This window comes from Centruroides sculpturatus, unplaced genomic scaffold (genome assembly GCF_000671375.1).
Source record: "Centruroides sculpturatus isolate CEXI.00-Female unplaced genomic scaffold, Cexi_2.0 scaffold118, whole genome shotgun sequence".
Classification (NCBI taxonomy): Eukaryota; Metazoa; Arthropoda; class Arachnida; order Scorpiones; family Buthidae; genus Centruroides; species Centruroides sculpturatus.
Window position 1 is genome coordinate 335,699 of NW_019384377.1, and position 20,145 is coordinate 355,843.

Here is a 20,145-nt window from a genome sequence, read left to right on the forward strand (position 1 = left end):
CCCTATAAAAAATAGAGTGGAAACCAACTTGAAAGAGGGAGAAATTTTAACCTCCTCTTTTTTCAAGGTAAATATTCACCCATCTTGACAACTATTCCCACACTATAAACTTAAAAGTTGATAGTTAACATACAATTGCGTCATTTTATTTGGGTTCCGGGGACAACTCTTACCTCCCTGCACACCTTTTACCTCTCAATTAGCTAATCATATGATAGTTTTCCCATCACGAAATGATAAAAGCCACTTCTCTCCCCCCTTGGGGAGAGTTGTTTCGAGGATTTAACTTTAACTTGTGCCCTATGTTTGTGCTCTAGGATATCCACATCTAGAAAGAGATATGGAACCCACTTCTGTGAACTCTCTCTCGGTCCCTTCATGCTTTAGGAACTAAGAATTTCCACTCTGAATTCCGCGATGATAGATTATTGTATAGTCTATGTAATTAACCAGTAAATCATTGTTTCATTGTTAAATTGGTGTCCTCTTTAACTCGTATATCGTCTGTTGCCTTTCTGACGGCACTCCTCCCTCCTCTTCTCAACCCGAAAAATTTTGGTCCCGTTCCATTGGGATAAACGAAAGAAAAAAATTAAGCCATCTCTGACTGGTGGGCAAGTCCCTCTGACTTGAAAGCCGATCCAAGGAGGTATGACATGGTCATACCCCCCAGTTCTCACACAAATTTACAGTATATTGAAGCAATAATATAACTAATAGCAAAAACATTTAATCTGCATTTGCTTTTTGAATATAACTGATTAGTAAATAGATTTTTTAAATACATTTGCACACTGTCTATCTGGATTGTAATTTAATTTAATCATCAAAGAAATGTTAAATTTTTAAATTTGACGTTTCTTGTGCAGTTTATAAAACAGGTCATAAACTGATTTTTATAAAATATAAACTGATTGCAAACTTACTTAGTAGAACTATTTTTTCGATTTTGACGAAGGCAATTTTCTTTCATTTTATTCAGTTTTGAATCTAAAAAAATAAATTTAGATAAGTAAAATAATTCCAAAGAAATAAATTCTGTTTATGTTCAAATAAACTTTAAATAAGCTATAAAATAAAAATGAATTCAAATAATTTTTTAAAGATAATTAAATTTAAAACTTCACTTTTAGGATCTGTAGCTGATTGATGTAATTTTAAAAATGCAAAATGAGCTCTAAAGAAAGCTCGTAATATTGCCCAACGAAAAACAGCCACTGGATCAGTTCCAACCAATTCTCGTACAAGAGTAAAGCTGCTACTTTTCAGTAATAAAACAAAATATGGCCTCATAAGTTCCAGATTCTTCTCTCTAAAATCCTGTTAATTTCATAAAGTTTAATGTTAACTAATTTGATTATAACATTACATTAAAATTATTATTAATTTCAAAATTTTATTAAAATATAGTTTAGAATTAATTTATNAAACTCATACTCAATAATGCCTTTATTTATCCAGAAAAATTTTTCAAAGTTTAGTTGTGAAATTTAATTTCAAATATTTGACTATTTCTGATAACTATGATAGACAGTTTAAATCTGATTGTTTTTATAACACTAGATTGTAGTTCAAATTCACAAATATGTAGTAATCATCTTTGTCTTCTTTGATATTTTGGTAATTATATTAACATTTGGTAAATAAACTTTCCCGATATTTTGAATACTGAATTTCACATCATCATCATCATTATACAGGATGCAACCATATTCACATTGTTTTAAAACACACATAATGAGTAAATAAATGATATTTATTGTACTCAGTAACAAATAGTAATCAAGTGTAAATGCATTAATTATGCATCAAGCAATGGCAGTAAGGCTAATGAGGTTAGCTATATCATAATAAGTATATAAAAAAAAATCAATTTAATCTTAACATCTCTTCATTTATATCCTTTGTAAACTAACAATATTGATGTTTTTCTTGTTTTTGTTCCAATGTAACATTTTCACATAAATTCTAAAACTGATTTCTATAAATATGTAACTATTTTTGAAATTATAAACAATATATTTGAGATTTTTGTACAGATCACATTTCTGAAAAATTTACATTTCAAGAATATTAGTCTTCATTTATGCATAAGTAATTTGTGCAAATCTTTACTTAGGTCATAAACAAAAATTCAAATCAATACAAATTAGCCTACAAAAATATATGTAAATTCCTGTAGGAATTTTAATATGTTTGTATTAGAAGATTCTCATTGCTATCAAGTATCCAGGTACCCAATTTCTTGAGTGATAAGTAGTTTTATGCCCAATATCTGAGAATGAAAATCTTTTTCATTGTTTCTAATGTTCAGTATTATTTATTGATATAAGATATTAATAATTATTTCATTTCATAAAATGGAAAACTACTTAGTTTTTAATAATTACTGATAAAGATAGCAAGAGCTTTTGCTTGATTTTCCTGGTACTCATTGTGACACCATCTATTGATATTTTATTAAAAAATAATTTTTATACTACTGATTATTATAAAATGGCAAACAGATTATTTTTGAAATAAGAACAAGTTTATAAAAAAATTATAAGTGATAATAATGAGCAAAACTTTCATTAAGACTAACCCCACTTGAGATATGACACATTACACCTTCTATCTTTTTTCCTCTTGACCTTTAACTACCAAAATTTAATAGCATCAATGCCCTATAGAAATAAACTTGCCAAGTTTCAATTTCTGGTTCATCCAGTCCTAAGATATAATGCAAAATTGACTCTGATACACACAGTTTAATAAAGATTTTTGTATTTTTAAATCCTGGAATGCCAAAACATGAAAAATTCAAAAAAACAGATTAAAATTTGACCAATACTTTTCCTATGTTAATTTCTAAAACAGTCAGAAAAGTAAATAAATGTATTATCAATCAGCAAAATCTGTGGCTTTTTCATGACTATTGACCCATTTCATGATTTCATGACAAGTAGACACCCTGAATATATAACAGAATTGCACAGACATTAATACAACTAAAGTACTTTTTGCTGTAAAGTCAAAATATTTAATTATAAGTTATTTAAGAAATTTAAAATTTCTACTATTCATCATCATAATTATTGTTTTAGCTTTACTACTACTACTGTTATTAATTATTTCCACAGAGTTACTTATTTTTAATTAAAACTAAATTCAGATTAAAATGTACTGTTTCTTGCACATGATTGTTACAAATAAAACTAAAAGTAAAGAATATAACAAAATTTAATTCTAGTCTAAAAACTTAATACAGTGCGTGATCGGTTAACAAACATAATCTGTTCCAAGACTTTGTTCGCTATCCGAATTGTTCGTTAACCGATTATCAATTTACCATAGGTTTTAATGAGAATTTAATTAATTTGTTCCGGAGACCCCCAAAAATAAAAAATATATACTTTCTAACTACGTTTATTTTATGTAATAATAAAAATACATCCAACACAGTCTTTCATTTTTATTAGTCATGTTTTTTCTGTTTGAAAGGGTTAAAGAATCTGTCTAATGTTGATTGCTTTTCTCTCTTCTTCAGGATTTTTTGTAAGTAATTAATAGCATTGCAATTGTAGAAATCCCCAAGCCTCAAGCTAATTTGGATTCCATTCTAAGACCATTGTTCTGACATCCTTGCACTTCTTCAAAGGATCTTTAATAACAAATATCGGCATTAACCCTCTTTTTTAGAAGAAAACATATCTCACCGAGTTTCTTGGTGTTCTTCATTCAAGAGTTCTTGGCGTTCTTCTGTTGTCAGATCCATTTCAGGTTCCATTATGAACTTTTTGATGTTCTTTATTTCTCGGATATAATTTTTATTACTCCTTTAGCCACTTGAGTCTTCTTGATTATACAGTATTTTTCTTAAATAAGATTGAACTGCGGCCTACTGTAAACCTGTTCACGCCATACTGCCCAGCAACATTTGGCATCTTCTGCCCACTCTCTACATTTGCTATTATACTCTCACCTTTCAAAAAGAAAAACAGACGCAAAACTTAACAAGTGCCTACCCGACAGTCTCGTGAATACATAAAAGAATTGTTTTGTCACAAAAATAAAAGGCTGGAATTACAAGGGAAAGTTTCAAAGTTCAGAAGAATCCTATACGATTGGTATATACCGGCTTGAGCGTCGATGTCGACGTCTCCCACACTCCAAAAAGTTTTGAATTGTTGCCCGAAGACAAGGGAAGGCCAATCGGTATTCATTATTTTACGTTGCTTCTTCTTGTGTTTGTTCTGTGGAGTGTTTGTTATCCGATCATAAAAATCTTTCACGAAAGTGTTCGTTATCCAATCACCCACTGTATTTATTTAATTATCATTTCTGATTCTGAACCATTTTTCAATGAATCAGTGAATAAAATTAAATATGCTGTACCTTTGTTTTTCCCATTTGATAATTATCTTCGTTAAGAGACATATTAGTAAGAAAATTAGATATATCTAATTGTGAACTAAGAAGGCCTTTTGGAAGCAATATTCTGTATCTTTGTATAAATTCCTATATCAAAAATGAAAAACTGTTATTATTCAGTTTACACATTAATTTCCTATGTATATGTAAATCATGAATGTTATTGCAAAACTTTTAGTTATTGTAAATTCACAACATTCAATTACTGTTATAATAAAAAAAATTATTATATAAGTTTAAATTAAAAATTAATAATAAAAAATTTTACACTTTAAACAGCTATATTCTGGCATCTAAACTCATTATCCAAAATCTATTACAGAGTGTGATGTTCTTTAGTGTAATATCCTAATCAAATAATCCCAATATTAAAAATTTTTTTCAGTATAAAATTTGTTAAAACATTCAGAAGTTGTACTACTAAAAGTGAAGTTAAGAAAAGTGAATCTACTAAAAGTAGGGAGTGTTCCCATTACTAAACTCTATTTTCAATTGTTTTACTAGGATTCCTGTGTATGTTCCTCTGTGGTTATGCATTTTAATGATTTTCAGTATAAAACTGTATCATAATCTTACACATTCATTATGGTACTGTACATTCACTACCTTGTTTATTTTTACTGTTGTTTCATTTTCATACAGTAATATTTTAATATAATATGTACAGTATCATTACAACATTTTCATTGCTGTCTATTACATATTGGGGGGAAAAAACAGTTCCTATACAATTATTTATTTCATTACTGTTTACAAACCTTTCCATTAATAACTTTGTTAATCATTAATGGATATGTTTGTAATCAGTAATACAAACACCACAAACTAAAGTTACCTTACTAACAAACTTGTTGTTTGTTAGTAAGGTAACATGAGTTTGTAATGTTTAATATCATGGTAAAATCATAGATTGTAGATAAGTAGATTTTTGCAGTGTTAGCATATTACTTGAAGAAATTAAATGGGGATTATTCAGATGGAGTAGAAACAACTTAAAATTTTTCAAGAAAACCCCTCCCTCCTGATATCCAAATTCCTCATATTCAAATTATTTTTAGCAATGCAATAGATTCAAATATCAGAATATGGCTGTATATCATAATGAAATTATAAATATTTGAGATATTTTTAATAAAAAGTAATTTATTTCTTAATTAAAATACACTTCATTTTCTAAATAAGTGATATTATAATATTAAATTACATTTTCTACCTCAAATGTAAGTCTAACACTATATCCTGATTGTCGAATTCGAACAGTTTCAAGCATTCCTGTATATCTAAGCTGCCTCAGAATCATAGCATCATCAAAACAGTTTGGTATCTATTATAAAAATAGTAATAATTATATATATTATAAAAAATCTGAGTACTACCTTCAAAAAATGTGCAAAATAAAAATATAATCCAATCAAAAATTGTTTAATTTTAAAACATTTGCTAAATTGTTACATTTTTATTAATCTGTACCTAAAAATTTTAAAAACTTCAAAATAGCAGGTTTATTAAACAAAGTGTTGAAGTCTTCTATAACAAAACTGAAGTACACTTACTATGGATAATATGACTGCCTCAATTTTACTATAATAATCATTTAAATTAAATTTTAAAATTTTAAATTAAATGATTATTATTAAATAAGAATGTTATTATTATCATTTCCATAACAAAAACTAACAAATGCAAAATACCAAAATTATAAACAAATAACTAAGATAAAGATTTCTTGGAGCAACTGAATAACTAATTCCCACTTTCAAAAATAAATAAAAATCAAACATTTGATTATAATATAAATTAATTTAACTAAACAATTTTATCTATCACCATACAACATATGTAATATATAATCCAAATATCAATACCCTTCATTACCTTTTCTGCATTAGATTTGATGCAGCGAACAAAAAATGGATTAGCATGATTCAAAGTTTCCATTAACTGATTCAATGAAGTCTAAAATATAAGGTTTTAAAATTATATTTTAAAGTATAAAAATGAAAAGTTAAATAAAATAAAAATTTCCTATATTCATTTCACCTGAAACTGAGCACTGACAGTAGGAGATTGCTTTTTTGCTGTTCTATGTCCACAATAATGACTCTTTCCCATTAATGCTTTCATAGTTTTTAAATTGCTTAATGTCTTAAAAGAAAATCAAAATAATAAATTTGAATTAATATAATCTAATTTACTAATTCTTTTCTTTTTATATAAAAGGTAAAATAATTACTTTTTGATGTTTTGTTTTCTTTGAAGATTTACTTTTACTGTCAAAAATATAATAATATATAATAATAATAATTACTAAGATAATTTTAAAATATTTTTATGATAAAACCTACAGCATGATTTGATTTGCTCTTTCCAACACTTTTGCCTCACTAGCACACAATACAGCTTCAAGTGAATGCAATGAGCATATGCCATATTCCTTATTACAAGTCTTGTTCGGAGATTGAAGTGATAGTGTCTGAACTGTTGACAATGGATTTCTTGTTGATTTCTCATATTGATTTGAGCTGAAAATGAAAATATTTTTATAAGCAAATTCTTGCATTAACTTGATCTAAACATATTTCATAAAATATGGTTATTTATTATTTTAGCATATTAAATAACATAGTTAATTGTCAGCACAGGTTTTTTGCTAAAACAGTTTTAAATTGCAAAAAGTATTTATTGTTACAATTATTAGATTGGAGTGATTCTTTATTCTGGCAAAATTATTATTATTATTTTAGTAAGTAATTGCAAAGAAACATTTATTGAATAATTAATTTCATAAACAAAAAGCATTGTTTTTTAAATTGTAATAAGATTTCACATGTACTTTGTTCATATGCATTGATTCATTTACTATTTTAAAAACACGTCATTTTCCATCCTTCTAGAAATTGAACATTTTTGACCAAATAGAAATTTAAATTTTTAAACTAATTTATAAATGTGACCTTAAATAATTTATTTAGTCACAATATTTATAAATTCTATTTACTTTCTAAAAAAAATATTTGAGTAATATCCGAACACAAGTCTTAAATATCTTATAAAATACAGTAGAGCGTCGTTTATCCGAATCAATTGGGGACTGGGGTTGTTTGGATAACTTATTTTTCAGATAACCAATTATGTATGAAAAAATATATTAACCCATCCCATGTTGAAATTTTTCTCCGTTGCATGTCACTTCGTGTTGAATTTTTGTCAATGTTAAACCTAACATGAACTTTTTAAAATAATAATCATGGCTATTGTATCGTTAAAAATTATTTCTTTATTTTTTACAAACAAAATAAATATATTGAAAAATATAAAAACAAAAAAATTATACTTTAGAAATTAATCTAGTATCAAAAACGTTCGATTCAGCGCAACACACAGTCCTCAGAAAAACACCACACAAAAGTGCCAGTGCTGCCAGCTAAAACACACATCAACAACAAAAAATATTGGAGTAACCCAAGATATAGCCAAAGATTGCAGCGCCACAGCACTAGCGAAAATTTAAATTTGCCAACTGGAATTCTTTCGGATAACCGACGTTTCGGATAACCGGCTTTCGGATAAACGACGCTCTACTGTATATCATTTAGAACTTTCACTTTAATCATGTTAAAATTCAGTTTTAGGCAAAAGCAAAATGATAATGCTAGTAAAATGAATATAAAAGAAATTATTCTTTCTTTCGTGCCGATATACAAACTGCTAAACACATTTCGATTAGAATATAAAGAAACTCAACTTTACGGAACAGAAAACATTCAAAATATAAATCGCATTGTGAGATTATTTCTGTGTCTTTTACGTATTGCAATTTATGTTTTGATTAATTCTCTGGTAGATATATTTGTTTAGATTAAAGCCTATTTCACAGGAAAANCAAAACAAGAATAATAATTAAGTCAATCATCATATGATTTATGGTGATTGACTTAATTATTATTCTAGTTTAATGTACTTAGTGTTTTGTAACATATTTATTAAAGAAAACACAATGTCAGAAGATTAGATTATGTAATCTAATCTATAATGCAGAAGACATACACTAAGATAATGTTTCTCACAAATGTGAAATCCGGAATTTCTACTGATTTTTTTCTGGTCAATATCCCATTATTACCTAAAAACCAATTAAATTCCCCTATAAAAAATAGAGTGGAAACCAACTTGAAAGAGGGAGAAATTTTAACCTCCTCTTTTTTCAAGGTAAATATTCACCCATCTTGACAACTATTCCCACACTATAAACTTAAAAGTTGATAGTTAACATACAATTGCGTCATTTTATTTGGGTTCCGGGGACAACTCTTACCTCCCTGCACACCTTTTACCTCTCAATTAGCTAATCATATGATAGTTTTCCCATCACGAAATGATAAAAGCCACTTCTCTCCCCCCTTGGGGAGAGTTGTTTCGAGGATTTAACTTTAACTTGTGCCCTATGTTTGTGCTCTAGGATATCCACATCTAGAAAGAGATATGGAACCCACTTCTGTGAACTCTCTCTCGGTCCCTTCATGCTTTAGGAACTAAGAATTTCCACTCTGAATTCCGCGATGATAGATTATTGTATAGTCTATGTAATTAACCAGTAAATCATTGTTTCATTGTTAAATTGGTGTCCTCTTTAACTCGTATATCGTCTGTTGCCTTTCTGACGGCACTCCTCCCTCCTCTTCTCAACCCGAAAAATTTTGGTCCCGTTCCATTGGGATAAACGAAAGAAAAAAATTAAGCCATCTCTGACTGGTGGGCAAGTCCCTCTGACTTGAAAGCCGATCCAAGGAGGTATGACATGGTCATACCCCCCAGTTCTCACACAAATTTACAGTATATTGAAGCAATAATATAACTAATAGCAAAAACATTTAATCTGCATTTGCTTTTTGAATATAACTGATTAGTAAATAGATTTTTTAAATACATTTGCACACTGTCTATCTGGATTGTAATTTAATTTAATCATCAAAGAAATGTTAAATTTTTAAATTTGACGTTTCTTGTGCAGTTTATAAAACAGGTCATAAACTGATTTTTATAAAATATAAACTGATTGCAAACTTACTTAGTAGAACTATTTTTTCGATTTTGACGAAGGCAATTTTCTTTCATTTTATTCAGTTTTGAATCTAAAAAAATAAATTTAGATAAGTAAAATAATTCCAAAGAAATAAATTCTGTTTATGTTCAAATAAACTTTAAATAAGCTATAAAATAAAAATGAATTCAAATAATTTTTTAAAGATAATTAAATTTAAAACTTCACTTTTAGGATCTGTAGCTGATTGATGTAATTTTAAAAATGCAAAATGAGCTCTAAAGAAAGCTCGTAATATTGCCCAACGAAAAACAGCCACTGGATCAGTTCCAACCAATTCTCGTACAAGAGTAAAGCTGCTACTTTTCAGTAATAAAACAAAATATGGCCTCATAAGTTCCAGATTCTTCTCTCTAAAATCCTGTTAATTTCATAAAGTTTAATGTTAACTAATTTGATTATAACATTACATTAAAATTATTATTAATTTCAAAATTTTATTAAAATATAGTTTAGAATTAATTTATTAATAAAAAAAGTTAAGTTTTATAATAATTATGGCAAATTTTATTATAATATAATAATTTATTACATATATCATGAAAATCACTTATGTAACATGACATAACATAATAGCATTTTACTATTACTTTAGCATACAAAACCTTTCCAGTTCTGAATGATACTCAGAATTGATACATACTGAAACTAGTGACTGTAAAAAGTAAGTACTTATAAAATAACTGTGCTAAATTTATTATAATGGGAAATACAGAGCAACTGACTATAAATTAAATTTAATAAAAAAATTTTAAATTCAAATAATGTATTAAAGATCACAACCTTCAAATTATTTTTCATACTGAAAAGTAATTAAACAAAAATTTTTAACATTTTTGGTAAAAACGTTATATGATACTTTTATCAATTACTTTAACATAATGTTATAAATGACACTTTTTTTCACAGTTCTTTTCATGGATGTTTACAGCTTATCATTAATTTGTAATGTCAGATCAAGTATTCAAGACCAGTCTGGCAGTTTTGTAATAATTTCAGGAAACCAAATGAATTGGTTTTCCTGAAATTATCATCACAACAAAGTTTATTTCAATGGAATTATTCACTAGAAGGAACGACTGATGAATAAATTCAATTTGAATGTTAAGAAAAAAATATCACAGTATTATTAAATTTGCTTTTATTTGTTATAACAAATATTATATTTTAAAATGAAATGTATTGTATAATTTCAATATCTTTTTTAATCTGTAGANATTATTATTATTGTGTTTCTACTGCCAACATCTAGAAATTAGAAACACCAATCCAAAATGTGCCTTGTTTTATGAAAATGAAAAATTGTATACTTATTGCAACACACAATAACCAAAAAACCTCTAGGAGTTTTGCTACCTAATGACAGCAAGAACATGTATTAATACTGCCATGCAATATTTCCAGAAGTGTTTTACAAAATTCTTATTAAAGCTATTCTATTTAAATTTAAGATGGCCAAGTGATGTAACGAATAGTATATTCGGCCTCAGGCCGAATACCGAATATTCTGCCAGGAGTGTGGCCGAATAGCCGAATATTAGGCAAAACTATTTGGCTTGATTAATGCACGTACGAAAATTGGCACGCAAATCGCATTATATGGCAAGGATCACGCACCCTGCTCTCTATTGGCCCACTGTCACTACACTTCTTCAATCGCGTTAATTCTTGACAGTTGTAGCAGACAGACATGAGCGTCATGGCAGTATGTTATAAGTGATGATATCAAATGTGGATAACAATGAAATGACCTACACCTGTAAATAGAGAGGTTGCGGCCAAAGTTTTCAACACGAAAACGTATACGTTGGATGTTCAGCGTCGCCTTCCTGTAAGCCTAGAAGTTTGACAATGGCATTTCGAATGTCAAGCATGATTCCACTGACGTTCCAAACGCCATTGTCAAATGTCTAGGCTTACAGGAAGGTGGCGCTGAACATCTGATGTACACATTTTCGCGTTGAAAATGTTGGCTGCAACCTCTCTAATAATGGAAAAAGAAGAGAGAAGGACCGCAAAGTGAAAATGTGAAAATATAATAAATATGAAATTTAGTTGATAACAATCAAACAAGTCGAGGCAGCTTATTGGCGAGAAATTCGCAGTCATCAATGCCAAATAATTGTTTTTGTAGACTTCGGAAAGCTAAATGCTGTAATTAATTTAATTAATTAATTTAAATAATTTAGACCTACTGGAAATGCATCTGCACGGTAAGCAGGAGTTGCGGGTTCGTGTCCCGCTCAAGGCCGATTTTTTCTTCCAGTAGGTCTAAATTAATTAATTAAATTATAATTATAATTATTAAAGTTAATATGAGATGGCACCTAACGTCTATCTCTAGTGCCAAATTGGTTTATAATTTATGTAATAGCCATAAATAGCCCAATATCATTCAGCAGTTGTTGATATTTTGATGCAAGTTAAGTTATTTTATTTGCAATCGATCTTTTTAAGAGGTTTGTGACTTTGGAACAGTACGATGAGTAAAAAAACGTCTTCAGTTTGGATTTACTTTGAAGAAAATGACAAAGATTTGCGTAATGTGCAGTGCAAAGTATGTGATACAAAAATTTCTCGTGGAGGTAAGGGAAAAAAAGCTTTGACGGCAGGTTTGATAAATCATTTAAAGAACAAATACAAGGAGGAGTATCAGAAAATACATAAATCTATCTCAACGAAAGAAAACATAGCGGATTATGTCATTCCCTGTTCAAGTAAGTCCATGAATCAATTAACCCTTTACGACTGCCAAGAAAAAACAAAAAGTTGGATATAAATGACCCTCGGGCTGTGAAATACCATTATCTAATTGCTGAAATGATAGCGATTGATAATGAACCACTGAACATAGTTGAGAGATCTGGTTTGAAAAGATTGTTAAATGAGATCCTGCCGAGATATGCCATACCGAGTAGACCGTACTTTTCAGAGAAAATAATTCCTGAACTTTATGGAAAAGTAGAAACAAAGATTAAAAAAAGCTCGAAGACACAGATTATATATCAATCACTACCGACTTGTGGACGTGCTTGCAAAACTCTGTCAGTTTCCTCAGTTACACTGCACACTGGCTTGACAGCAATTTTAACTTGACACATGCTGCACTTAATGTAAAACTTTGAAGGGCAACATACTGCGCAAAATATAGCAAATGCTCTGCAAGAAATACTGAGCCGATGGAAATGCCCTTTATCAAAAATTCACATCATTGTTCACAACAATGGGCACAATATTGTTAAGGCTGTCAGTGAGGCTAAAATGAATTCTGCATGTTGCTTCATACATACACTACAGTTAGTAATCAAAGACTCTCTCAAAATTCAACCTGAGATCAGAGAAACTATTGCTGTGGAATGAAAAATAGTAACCCACTTTAATCATTTGCGTACTGCACAAGAAAAACTGAAAAAAAAATTCAGGAAGAGCTGGGAATAGCCAAGCATAATTTAGTGCAAGATATAACAACACGGTGGAATTCTACCTTTTATATGTTAGAAAGGCTTCTTGAACAAAAACGAGCTATTTCCCTCTATCTAACTGATACAGTAAACATATCTAATCTGACTGCAGAGCAGTGGGAGATTGTAAACCAATTACTGAAATTATTAAAGCCATTTGAAGAGATAACAAAAATTACTAGCTCAAACTACTCATGCTTATCTGAAATTATTCCCCATGTTGTTACTCTTAACCTCTACTGCAACAAGGCCGTGTCTTCTGACCTAGCACCTAAATTAAAGTTTATGGCGATCGCCATGCAACAAGGGATAAAACAATGTTTTTCACAGATTGACGATAATAAAAACTACCTGATATCAACTTTGTTAGATCCAAGGTTTAAGACGAATTTCTTCATGAACCAACTGCAAAAAGAAAAGAGCCCGGCAGTACATTCTGGTTGAAGATTTAGTTTCAGACTATGATACCAGCAGCAATGAAAGCGTGCGTTCTTCTCCCGTGCAGTCTAAACGTAAAAGAACCGATGAGCCTGGACAAAGCATTTGCACGTCTTTCTGGGATTGCTATGATGAAGTAGTTGCTGAGAACTTCACCGATGATGACAACAGAGTCGAAATAGCTTCTACTTCAAAGAACATCCTAACAGGTGACCTTGATAAGTACTTGAGCATGAAAACTTTAAAGAGAAACGACGATCCATTTGCCTGGTGAGCTACACATAAATCTAAATTTTCCCAATGTTTAGTCAAACTGGCTACTAAGTACTTATCAGCTCCTGCAAGCAGCGTGTATTCAGAGAGGCTTTTTAGTGAAGCAGGAAACATATACGAAGAAAAGAGGAACAGACTTCTTCCCAAAAATGCGGAAAAGTTGATTTTTCTGCACCATAACCTACCACTTATTGACTTCAGTTATAATAAATAATTTTGTACAATGAAACAAAAAAGTTAATTTAATTTTCAAGTTTATAATAAAGGATGATTTCATAAAATTACAGATCATTAATTATTTTTTCACATTTTATGACCTAAGTTTCGATCTAATGTGCCCACGCAGTAAAAATTTTCATACAAATATTTTACCCTTTTTCACTCCTTTAGGGTTTAATTTCGTAAAATCTTTTCTTAGTACGTCTAAATTTTACAAAAGGAACACACCCTCAAATTTTTAAGATTCTAGCACCAGTAGTTTTGGCTCTGCATTAATTATCCTATCAGGACTTGTTCTTTTATATACGGGTATATAGATGACTAAACTACATAATAAATAGGTAGTTTTCATTTGATTTGTTACCCTTTTTTGATCTCTTAAAAAATAACTTAGTTATGTTACTTTTCCTTTGATCTTTTACATAAATAAGCAAAAAATTGCACTTTTTTGATCTTGAAATGTATGTTCAGCATTGATAAAAGTTACCAAAATGATTAATTTACTGTGTTTTGTTATTTCTTACTCCTGTTTTTAGGTATTCAGTATTCGGCCAAAAAGCGAAAAATAGGCCGAATACTGAATAGTGGCCGAATATTTGTTACATCACTACCAATAACCATACCATTTACCTTAAATGAGATATAAACTTAATATCTTTATAATATTTATGTTTACAATGATTTGTCTAATTCATAAACTTTAATAATTTAGATGATAAAATTATTTTCTTGATTGTGATATTATTTAGTTTATAAATTAAATTTCCATACATAAAGTAGAATTATTTGTTTTGTTCATTATATCAATTTTTATTTTGCATTTCATAACGCAAATATAATACTTAGACAAAATATAACACTAACTATTACATGATTTGCATGCAAAGGTGGTGATTTTCTGCTCTGATGTCATTTTTTGTGATCTGACATCATTAAAACTAATATCATGGAGTCTTATGCAATTTCCACAAGAGATAGTCATAAGGTCATGGATATTTGTTAGCTATTTAATGCATAACAATGCATTCCAGTCTACAAGTACAAGTAAAACATCTTCATATATTCAATATAGTCTTCACAAGATAGCTTAGGTGCCTTGACCAACAATTTTTGTTTTTGCACTTTTACTTCATGCCCAAAAAGAGCAGAAAAATTTTCTGGTCTTTCTGAGAAACACCTTAGCTCTCAGTTATTTATTTCCAGCTAAACTCATTTCACATTAGTCCATGCTATCACAAAGTTTGAAGAGTTCCCTATGGGACAAGGTTCACAGTGTTCTATAAAAAAAAAGCAACATCTCAAACTAAATAACATAATGTTGAAATTTGGCATGTAGAGAGATGACACACAGAATTTTTCAGAATACTCAAATTTGAGGAGCAGCAATTACATGAGCATAATTATGCATGAAAAATCAGTGGAAAATCACCAGCTTATGTTTGGCAAAACCATAGTCATTATGAGTTAAACACACCGTCTTGTTAGCTATTGTTGGGAATTGCAATAACTTTTGAAAAACTGTACCCCATCATCACTATTATTCTTTACATTCAGTTTATGATAAGCCCAAGAATGAAATTCTGTTGAAAGCTGAGGACCACCAATTATTATTATTATAATAATTGAATTTCAATGTTTGTTTTATAAACGCAATGTAGCGTAATAACAATCACTTGGCACTATTCATTCTTTTATTTCAATATTCATCGACAAATATTGAAATAAAAGAACGAATAGTGCCAAGTGATCGTTATTACACTACATTGCATTTATAAAACAAACAAAGATACGACACGATTTCAAAACATGGAAGAATTGAATTTCAAATTTTAAAAGAAAATAAAAGATTACATCATAAAGAAATTATCAAGAAAAATATATTAATATTTTTTAAATTTATGTATATTTGTTACAATTGACAATATAATCAAAAATTTTTCAATTCTTAATGTTTCTTCATACATTTGATATAAATAATAAAATATATTTTGTTACTCACTTTTATTTGATATTTTACTTTGCCAGCATAATGTTTAACAAAAAATGAATTCTCTTTACATTGAGGTAGCTCATAAAATTCATTATTTCGATAATGATTTTCAAATTTTTGTTGTAATGTAGCATCAGTTGCTCCAGGAAAACTAAAATATAGGATAAACAGTAAAAACTATGCATGTAAATAATTTTATACACAAAGAAAACTGACAGTTTAAAATCAATGTAAATCAAAATTCTTTAAACAATAGTGACTCTTTAATCCAAATTAATTAGTGCACTAGGTTGTGCAGATTAGTGGAGTTTTACGTAAAGAAAAAGGAAGGAAAATAATTGCAAACAAATATCTAAAAATACTTTTTTAAATAAATATATTTGGTGCATACATTTGTGTTAAAATACATAAAAAGTTTATATTAAATTTTACAAATTTAGCATGTTTTTAGAAAATATTTAGTAATATCTTTATTTCTGGCTGGAACATTTAGTGACCAACAGAATTCAGATTGGTAAAAGCCCATATACATTATGTTGCTAAAAAATAATTTTTTTTGGTTTAAAAAAATTTTTTATATGACCTAAAAAATATGTATAACAATATAATTATAATAAAAAATTTTGAAAAAACACAAACTTCTAATTAGAAAATTCTTGAGAATTCCATAATCCTGCATCTGCAAGTGTATAGGAACACTACTGGTAATTCAATGATCCAAAACTTATGGTTTAATTATGTTTATTTTGGTTAATTACATATATAAATAGATGCATTTCAGGTCAACATTTTACAGCCCCTCATCACTAACTAAAATTATTAAGAACTAAGTATAAGACAAAATTATTTAAATTTAAAAAATAAAATAAAACTGAACATAACATTAATATCTTACTTTGTATTGAATGAACTATCTCTTTAAATATGAAAGTAAGTGAACTTGATACGAAACATATTACACACTGTGTGTAGTATGTTCGATATGTTTGCAAGATTACAGAATTCTCAAGAATTTTCTAATTAGAATATATCAGTGATCCCAACAGAAAAAAAAAACTATTTTATAAACACTTGTTTAACAAATTTTTAAATTCATGTATTTCAAAGCTAAAAACCTAACAATATTTAAGTTCTTTTATAACCTAATTTATTGTGTTACATAAAATTATGATAGAAATAAATACAATAGTACCCACATATTGTAATCAGATATCATCTGTCATCTAAGGTTATAAGAATTAGCAAGTCCTGAATCATATATACACTTAAAAGTTTGTTATGATTATCACTATCTTCAGATAAATATAAATTTCTTTAAACTCCTTTTACATGCCATAACATATCATCAATAATTTTAACTATGTGACTAATAATATGCAGAGTTATCATCATCAGTCTTAGCCAATGCTTTAAATATTAAGTGTTAACTGATTTTATTATTTGCTTGCATTAAATTGCTAAAATTTCTTATTTCAGTTATATGCTTGATGAATGATTAATTAATAACAATTAAAATCTTTAAATGCATTGAAAAAATTTTTTCATATGTCCTTTTAAATGTCAGCTAATTATATGAATTTTCACTAACTGTAGTTCACTAGGTGATGAAGTAAATGATAACAGGATGACAGCATTAAACAAGTGAATTGTGAAAGTGATTACAATAAACAGATTCTACTGTATCATATTATTAAACTTCATTAAAGCATTACACTCAGTCCTCAATATACAGCCAGGATATACTCTGGAGAAGTTGTCCATGAAGTGAAATACCATATAATGAATCATTTATTTAATACAAACCCATACAAATTCTACAGGATCCATTCCATTTTAGCATAAAAATATGGAAAACCAGAAATTTTTACTTGAAAATGATTTTTTTGTTATTTTATTTAAAATAGAGTAATTAATAGACAGAGCCAAATAACTAAAAATACATTAAAAACTTTAATACACACCAATGATGTTTTCTAAACTTTTTAAGGCAAAATATATAAGCAGAAATAAACTCTTCTTACTTGATTTGTGGTCCAAGAGTTATACTGTTGCTAAATGCTTTTTATACTATATTGCAAAATCACGTGCAACAACACACACAAAAAGAAATGCACAAGTCAAATGAATGTTTAAGTAAGTAAATCACTTACTTAAAGTCATGTCTGAAAGTGAAAATTTCAATTTTATGCAGTTAAAACCAAAACCAATTTTATTAACATCTTACAGCAATGTTGCCAGTTGATTTCACCATTAATAAATAAAAACATTCCTTTGCATTTTTGTTTTATAATAAAATAAATAATGAAATAAAAATAGAGTATAAACAATTATTTTATGTTACATTTAATGCATTAGTAAATGGAACCTTATTTAGTGCACTTTGATAGTTGCAGGTGTGGTAGATGCATGTTGTGCCAGCATCAGTAAGTGCCTATTATTTTTTGTGTGATATAATGAAAAACTTTTTGGGTCATAAAATTAAACTGAGCTATAAAACCAGAAAATCATTATAGCAAAAAGCCATTTAAAGAGAACCAATTGTACTAAGTTTTCTTGTTAATTTATTTTTAATATTTACACAAACTCGTTTATTCTTCATCATTATTGTAATATAACAATAAATTTATTAAAAGTAAAACTATTTATATATAAAAATTAAAAAGTTTTTGTAAAGTTAACATTGTTATATTTGGAAATATATATTTATAAGTATAAAGGTGCAGCAAGCATATAATTAAAATATAGGAGATAAAACTATTCCCTAAAAATTTAAAGAATTATTGGTTATAGTTAATTACAGATCATTTTCAATTGCAATTATTCAAACAGTAAGTCGTAAAGTATTGAAAATGTAAAAAAATTACTTATAAAAAATATATATATTTTTTAAATCTTCAATTATCTACCTGCACTGATCATCTAACAAACACAGTAATCCATGAGGACGTCCTTCAATTAACTCTAAGCAACCTGTGTTATCTTTAAATTCAATGTTTTTCCATTGAATTCCTTCACGTTCATATTCTTCCTGTTAAAAAGTTATTTATATAATTAGAAAAATTGATGTTTTGAATTTACAAGAATATCATTAAGTTATTAAGTTAACTATTAAATTCTATTAAATACAACTTTTAACTATTTTTCTCCGATATGTTTCAATATAAAATATTTTTTTAATGAAGATATAATTCTAATATTTTGTTTAAATGTTATTATATTATATTATATATATTATATATTATATTTTGTTTCTAATTATGTTATGCATCAAATGGTGGACCATATGTGTGACAAATTAATTTCACATAAAATGATATGTACCTAAAAATTTAAAAATATACAAAGGTAATATTGATAATTATCAAGTTTATTTTGTTTTTTATGTTAATATATATATATATATATATATATAAATTNGCAAATTATATATATATATATATGTTAGGCTCAAAGACCGAAATCACTCACTGAGCAAAAAAACGACCACAACACATGGTTGTTTCAAAATGGCCACGACGCAAATTTTGCTTCATGGCATTTGTAAAAACGGCCACAACGTGTTGTGGCTAACTCAAAACGACCACAAAGTGAAATTCGAGTTGTAGCTTTCGTGATATTTGATCACTACACATTGTGGTGATTAAGAAAAGCCATAATGCGTTCGAACATTAATTAATTAACTGATGCAACCACAATACAGGATCATACGACTCACAGTGGTTTGTAACTTTAAAATATGGATTATAGGCTCAAAACATTTTTATTTATAATTTTTAAAGCCAAACAACATTAGTTCTACAAGTTTTTCTAGAAATTTAATTTTCATACTTATATTTTATTTCTTTGATACGAATACTGTCGCAATTTTTTCGCTACGTTATAGGAATCTCCGTTATAGGAACCCACGTTATAGGGGGGGGGTCGACTGTACGTACCATTTGTATGCATTAAGTAATTTTAACATTTCTGTTTATGTAATTTTAATATTCCTATTGTTTTCAAGTCAGTAAAGCATGTAAGTTTATTTCAATCAATAAAAAGTATTTTCAATATGTGATTTTAGACTAAATTCAAAACCCCCCCTAATTTTGGTTTATCCAGATATCATTAATCAAGATCAAGTCTTTCATTTGATCTAGATAAATAAGGTTTTATTATATTTGGCAATAAATATGTTGAAAATGTTATTTTGTAAAAAAAATTTCAACTATATCATCAACATTTTAATTAAAAATATATTATTTAAAATA

The 20,145-nt window shown here is 28.1% G+C and overlaps 1 protein-coding gene across 1 annotated transcript in view; it reads right to left on the minus strand.

The window, feature by feature from the left end:
* The window catches only part of LOC111617349 (unconventional myosin-IXa-like), a 121,432-nt gene that overhangs the window by 20,781 nt on the left and 80,506 nt on the right, over positions 1-20,145 (minus strand). The window contains exons 11-20 of the mRNA XM_023358653.1: positions 18,802-18,923; positions 15,905-16,046; positions 9,683-9,875; positions 9,482-9,545; positions 6,759-6,935; positions 6,647-6,683; positions 6,454-6,558; positions 6,289-6,369; positions 5,627-5,737; positions 4,378-4,500 (exon numbers count right to left, since the gene is read on the minus strand). Coding sequence (XP_023214421.1) covers positions 4,378-4,500; positions 5,627-5,737; positions 6,289-6,369; positions 6,454-6,558; positions 6,647-6,683; positions 6,759-6,935; positions 9,482-9,545; positions 9,683-9,875; positions 15,905-16,046; positions 18,802-18,923 — 1,155 coding nt within the window. The remainder of the gene's footprint in view (positions 1-4,377; positions 4,501-5,626; positions 5,738-6,288; positions 6,370-6,453; positions 6,559-6,646; positions 6,684-6,758; positions 6,936-9,481; positions 9,546-9,682; positions 9,876-15,904; positions 16,047-18,801; positions 18,924-20,145) is intronic.